The sequence below is a fragment of the Hyperoodon ampullatus genome, assembly GCF_949752795.1.
Source record: "Hyperoodon ampullatus genome assembly, chromosome: X".
Classification (NCBI taxonomy): Eukaryota; Metazoa; Chordata; class Mammalia; order Artiodactyla; family Ziphiidae; genus Hyperoodon; species Hyperoodon ampullatus.
The window spans coordinates 87,741,814-87,748,480 of record NC_136913.1 but is presented as its reverse complement, the minus strand read 5'-3'; the positions used below and the strand labels follow the sequence as shown (position 1 = coordinate 87,748,480).

Here is a 6,667-nt window from a genome sequence, read left to right as displayed (position 1 = left end):
ATTATCCACATCTTGACAGATCATCTATCATTTCAACACACCTTCCTTTTTGGTCTAAATATTTTCCCACTCAGTATGTGGGAAACATATCCATATAAACCCCACCCATTCTCCCATTCTATCATCTCCTTCACTTCCAACCTAGCCTGTATCCAACATTTTTATTTTCCAACAATTACACAGAAAATCAATATACATTACAGATAAGAAAATACAGATGAGGGAAAAGATTCAAATATTAAATTCATGCACTGTCCTATTACTCATAGCCGTTTTTCTTATTTTGGTATATAGCCTTTCAGAAGTTTTAATGCATGTAAATATTTTATATTTCTCAAAAATGGGATACAGTATGTATATGGTCATGTAACTGGCTTTTCCACATACACCACCAAACGTAAGGTAGATAGATAGTGGGAAGCAGCCGCAGAGCACAGGGAGATCAGCTCGGTGCTTTGTGACCGCCTGGAGGGGTGGGATGGGGAGGGTGGGAGGGAGGGAGATGCATGAGGGAAGGGATGTGGGAACAGATGTATATGTATGACTGATTCACTTTGTTATAAAGCAGAAACTAAAAAAAAAAAGATAATAAACATGTATTGTTTTAAAATATATATATATATATATGCTGAATTTTTTCCATGTAAATAAGTATAGTTGCCCATCAACATTTTCAAGAGCTGAATAATATTTCAATACCTTAATTTCTTAGCTAAATGCCTATTTTAAGACACTTGGGTCATTCACAGTTTTTCACTCTTCAAAACAGTGCAAAGATGCACAAGCTTGTACAAGCCAGTTATTTCTCCTAAGCCAATTATATCTCCTAAGGACAAATTTTGTATAAGTGGAATCACTGGGTCAAAGAGCGTGCACATCTTGAAAGCTTCTGAAACATGTATCCAAACGGATCTTGTACCAAGTATGCTCCCACCAGCACAGTTTGAAAGTGTCCCTCCACCCACACCTTCACCATACTCTGGGTTGGAAGAGAGGTGGATTTTCTCCAGTATGGATGCCAACAGCCCTCTCTATGGTTCCATAAAGACCCTGCCTCAACCAATCTTGTAAAAGAAATCTGATAGAAGCACTAAAAATTATTATTTTATATTTTCTCATAATTTCAAAATAATCACTAACATATTCACTCCCATAGACACCAGAGTTGGATAAGAAAGAAGATGTTTTCTTATCAAATTCCCTCAGGACTCTACAATAAAATTGTCCCTCTCTGTATGTCTCCAGGATAGGTTCCAGCACTTCTTCATTCAAAGCATCTCTCACTTCCTTCCTCCCCTTGCCACTCCCATTGCCACCAGTGAAATTTCACACCTTTAGCATCTATGCCTGAACTATGGTGGTAACTTCCTAAGTGGTGTTCCAATCTCCAGTGGCCACTCCTTTCCCCACCCCAACTCTGACCCATTCTGCACACAAGTCAGCCACATAATGTTCCTTTCATCCTGTCGCTCCTCTGGTCACAAAAGAGTTTGGTGTCTCCCAGGGGTTGGTGGAATAATATACAGACACCTCAAGTTTAGAAATCAGGGATCCTCCATGAATGGAACTCACCCAACTGCTAGACTGTATTTTCCATCACTCCCCTCCCCACACTTTGTTCCACAGAGGAGGCACAGCCTCCTTCTTCTGTGGAGCAAAATTCCCACCTCCATGCCTTTCTTCCCATCACTCCTCCTTCCTCCAATGCCCTCCGCCCTGTTTTTATCCCATCCTTCATGCCCAGTTCTACTTAAGCATCCGGAGGAGAGCACTGTTGCCTGCAGAAATAGGAAGCAGATGGCCATGATTAGAGGTTATCAGTTTTGTTAATATCTTTTTGTTTCCATACATCTTGCCTCTCCAAATATATCATAAACTCAAGAACATGATAATTCTTTTTTTGCTGGTTAAAACACACAACTTTATTGATGAAACACAAGATTAACAAATGTAAACCAATACAAAAGTATAGCTTATTCGTGATTAGTTTGCTGTCAGTTTAAGTAGAGGAAAGAGTAAAAATATCTCAATCTAGGTAGCAAGGTGGAATCAATAAATGCTTTCTTTGTACAAGCTCTAGTATTCATCTGACATCCTTAAAATGGCCTAGCCTAAAACCAACCATCAAAACCAGCATCACTGTTGATATGTGATATTCATTATTCCAAAATAGCAGCTGAAAGGCTCTCTTTGCCATATAAGCACAGTGAAAAGCAAAGAATTTACAAAATGCATTGTTCCCAAGTGCAAACTAAAAAAATTACCTCAGTATTGTTTGGGACAGACCCCAGTTAAAGTTTGGTCAATACTTTTAGGACTTTTACTTTCACGACCAGATCACTGTGATTTGCTAATGCTTTGATTTTCTTAACACACACTCCAGATTCTTTGAATAAGAAAAAAAGTGAACTTCTGCTGAATTCTTTCCTGGATGAGGCAAGCCCTTCATTTTTTATGTTGTCATTTATATTCTCAAATAGGGTAAGGATATTAAGAAGAATCTCTCTGTCCCATTCTTTATTAAAGAGGGAAATCAATTCTGATGGTACTTTACAACTGACCAGCTCTCTTGTCATGGCTGGATTTTCAGTAAAGTTTATGATTAGTTTCATAATCTGAATCTTGGTGAAGTAATTTCCCAGGAATAACAAAGCAAAAAAGTCTGGAAAAGAATAGGAAAGCAAATGTTGGTAGTGATTTGTCACAGTCATGTTGGTTAACAGTCTTAGACCAGCCATCTGCACAGCTGAGTCCAAACGACAGATCATGGTGTCATCACACACTTGACTGATATATGTCTTAATCTTGCCCTGATTTTCCGCATTCACACTCAAGTTATTAAGGGCATTGTACGCCTTTTCCCTAATAATGGGATCTTTCGTTTTTATCAGTTTTGCAATAATTGGGAGACCACCCAATTCACGAATGGCATTTTGGTTAAATGAATATGCTGCATTGTTACCCAGAGTGACCAAGGCTACTTCCTGAATAAAAGGATCGTTAGTTCTTTCTAGGATGTTAAGGACCTTTTGAAGGTCAGTAGCACCCAGAATATCATCAATTTTATAGGGAAAGTTGAACTTGCCCCTTCGAACAGGCCATGATGTAGCTGGAGTCCTGGTGCTCTTACCTCTGGTCCTTCCCTTGGACTTGCCACTAGTCTTGCTCCCAGCCCTAGCTCCATTCCTCACAGGGTGGCAGCCTCCACCCCTGACTCCTGGGCAGGGTAAACCAGGTGTAAGGGTCCTGGTCCCAGAGATGGTACCCAACCTGGCCCCTTTGCCCACCTTTGCACTTGCCTGTTCCTTCAGGGTGCTGAAAAGGGCCTTGGCCTTGGCCTCTAGGCCACCTCCACTCTGGGCCTTCAAGTGGGCCTCTGCCTTTACATCAGGTCCACTCTTGAGTTCCACGGACACCTCAGCCTTGGCCTTTGAGTCACCCTGAATTCTGGCTCCAGCCCCTGCCCCAGCATTAGCCTTAGCTCCTTTCCCAGTCTCTGCAATATCGCTAGATTCCTCCTCCTCATCGTCATCGTGGTCGTCCCAGATTTTCTCACTCTCATCTCTTCCCCAGGTCAGTCTGTATACGCAGTAGCAGGCGCCAGCGCCGATCACTACACCAGCAGCCAAGCAGCCAGCTTCCCGAGTTCGGCCCATGCTGCCACGAGTGTCTGGAGGGTTTGCTCTGGCCAGAAGAGTGCTCCCAAGTCAGGGGGCAGGGGGAGGGGGCTGTGGAGTCTTCAGCTACAGCCAGCAGGCTCTGCTGCAGCTACAGATACTGGGGGACCTAAGAATGAAAGAGAGATTTGAGGCTTCAGTCTCCTCCTCCTGTGCCTTTGCATGCAGACAGACTGAACTACAGACCTACAAACAGACAAAACAAATGGGGACATGGCAGGGACTCAAGGGTTGATCACTGATTCCTTTTTTTTAATCAGGAAGGTAATTTTGAAAATTTTCCCCACCTCCAGATTCTCCAACCTCATGTTCAACCACCCCACCCCAGTATGTTAAATTTAAGATGGCTTATCAGTTCCCTACCTCCCCTGCCCCTCCAGATGTCCTGGGGGCAGTGGCAGCCCCACATACACCCGCAGGGGTCCAGGCAGTTTCTTCCTTCTATTTCTTGCCTGGAAGTACACTGAGTCCTGCAAACCTGCATACAAAGCGGTGGGGGGAGTGGTGCTGAGAACTCCTGGGACAGACAGATGAACCTCACCCGGGACAGGCCCCACGTTCCTCTGCGGAATCACTGGCCCTAGTCCCGCGGAGCCCAATATTTCCCACGTTCGGTTCCCCTTCTCTCCTCACTGAGCTGCGGCTTTGAAGTTCAATATGACCCGCCCCCCACCCCGTTCCTTCGATCTCCTCCAATCCTCCACCCAGCCCCCACCCCCGAAAGTCACTGCCTTCAAAGGTGACTGCCACAACTCCTTCCCTGTAACAAAATGGATGGTGGTGGAGGGAGAGTGTCTAGAAGCCAGACAGGCGTAAAATGCACAAAAGTCTCGAACTCCGCCCTTGCCTCCGCCACCCCCACCAACTCAGAGGTACCAGGATACTCCTACCCCCACCCATTATATCCACTGCTCGGGAGCAATTTCCTTCCTCCCTCATCTCGGTTTCCGCCTCCACCTAACCTAAGGACTGACAACTCTGGGACCAAAGAGTAATTTGGAGACAGGTCCTCCCCACCCCCACCCCAGGACACCCTCGTCCTCCCAGCCACTTCTTTCCGTCCAGAGCACTTCCTTTTGCAAGCTCCGCAATGGTCCAGAGAGTAGAGGAGGAGGGGTATGTGGGGGAGGTCCACGGGCCCACTGGAGTTTGCAGTCTTCACCATTCTCCAGCCCAGGGATCCCTAAATAGTGCCACCACTCTCACTCTGACATACTTGTTTCTGGACAATTTTCCTCTTCTTCCTGCTCCTAGAGTTGGATTTGCCTTCAGCCGCAAGATCCAAAGACACAGACAGGCGACAGGGCAGAGACAGATTGCTAGGCAGACAGAACAGCACTTCAGACAGTCCCAATTCCAGCCTTTCCGAATCCAAGGTCCTGGTTGTCAAACGGATTTCACCTTTTGGTCTCTCACCCTACCCCCACTTCTCAGGACTCCGCTAACAGCAGCCCTCTTCCAGCAAGGGCGTCCATCCACCCCCTCCCCCAGCCCCAGCCCCAGCCCCAGCCCCAGCCCCAGCCCCAGCCCCAGCTCCAGCGGTCGGCCATTTTCCCAGGAAAAACCACACCCCTCTCGAACAACTGGAAAGAGGGGAGGCGGGGCGAGAGAGTGAGAAAAACCGGAGGAGCAAAAGAAAACCCAAAGATCTCTTTGATTCCCCTGCCCGACGCAGTCATAGCGCCAACGACAACTATGATTCCTGTACGCGCTGTCTTCTCCTGTTTCCTATATAAAAGAGCAGGGAGGTAACTGGGGAGTCAGTAATGCGCCCGAGTTAGGAGGAGGACCCCAGCCATCCATCCCCGCCCTTCTGGGGGCCGCGGGGCAATCCCACCTTTACACTGACTTGCAGGGGTTCGGGGAAGATTCTTTATTCCTTTGCTCCGAGTGGTACAGCGCCCTACTGAAAGACATGGGGAATGACAAGACAGACGCCCAGCCCCAAGATACTGGCTTGCTAGATGGACCAGCACACAGGACAAGAATCTTAACATCGGCCCTTCCCGATTCAAGGCCCTGGATGCCAAAGGTTTCAGGTTTCCCCCCTCCTGGTCTGGGCTCTCCCCTGGAATCTAGCCCCCAAGGTCCACCATTCTTGTTCTTGAAAGGGCCGGGGATAGTGCAAGGGTGTGGAGAAAGCGAGCCTCGTCCTTCTTTAGTCTCCACCCTCCGCTACCCGCACCGCGGGAATCCCCCGGGCAAGCACCCATCCACACATAGACTGGCTGGGATCAGGAAAGTTACCTCCTCCTCCTCCTCTCCTGGCCACAGGCCCGCCAGCCCTCGAGGTAATGGGGAGATGGCAACCGGACCAAACGAAAGACCGGGATTAGAAGGACGTCTGCACACGTCGGCTCCTGCTCACGTGACAGCCACGTCACTCGTGAGCTCAGAACCCCAATTACCACTCCCACCAGCAGTGCGGCAGGAGCCGGCCCACCCGTTTCCTTTCCCTTCACAGCAGGTCCTGCCACTCATTTTCCTCTGCCAATCCCAGAAACCAGAAGTAGCTTATCTTGCGGTTGGCATTTGCCTTTCTTTGGTTAGCAGAGAGAAACTACATCTGCTCCCATGTCCACTGGTCTTTTCTTCCTCTTTGAGGAATAATTTTTCTCTCCTTTACTCCCTGTCCACCCATCTCTCCCTTCACGCCCCCCCGCCCCCCGCCGCCACAACGCAGCCTCAATGCTCAGCGTTTCCCCTGCACCGCTATACGAAATGGGATTCAAGATCTCAGAAAAGGATATGGGTAGTGGGAATGTCTTACTTTCTTAAACTTTTCTGTTCATTTTTTAAAAATCAGTAATGCATTACTCTTATATTGAGAAAATAAAATGATGCTATCTTCGTTTGATTGGAGAAGAATTTAAGTCGGAGGGGAAAACCCAAAAGGCCTCGCTAATTTTACTATATTTATTTATAACGCAAGGAAAATGTTTCCACTGGTTACAGTCAAAAAGAAGCTTTCAAAACGTAGTATCCTGTTT

At 47.1% G+C, this 6,667-nt stretch overlaps 1 protein-coding gene across 1 annotated transcript; it reads right to left on the bottom strand.

Annotated features, from left to right (window-relative positions):
* Positions 1 to 1,906: 1,906 nt before the first annotated feature.
* ARMCX1 (armadillo repeat containing X-linked 1) lies at positions 1,907 to 3,656 on the bottom strand (the record flags this gene model as incomplete). Its single annotated transcript, XM_079727127.1, has 1 exon — positions 1,907 to 3,656. One exon carries the CDS (start codon positions 3,654 to 3,656, stop codon positions 2,292 to 2,294), a length of 1,365 nt encoding a protein of 454 aa, XP_079583253.1. The 3' UTR covers positions 1,907 to 2,291.
* Positions 3,657 to 6,667: the final 3,011 nt, after the last annotated feature.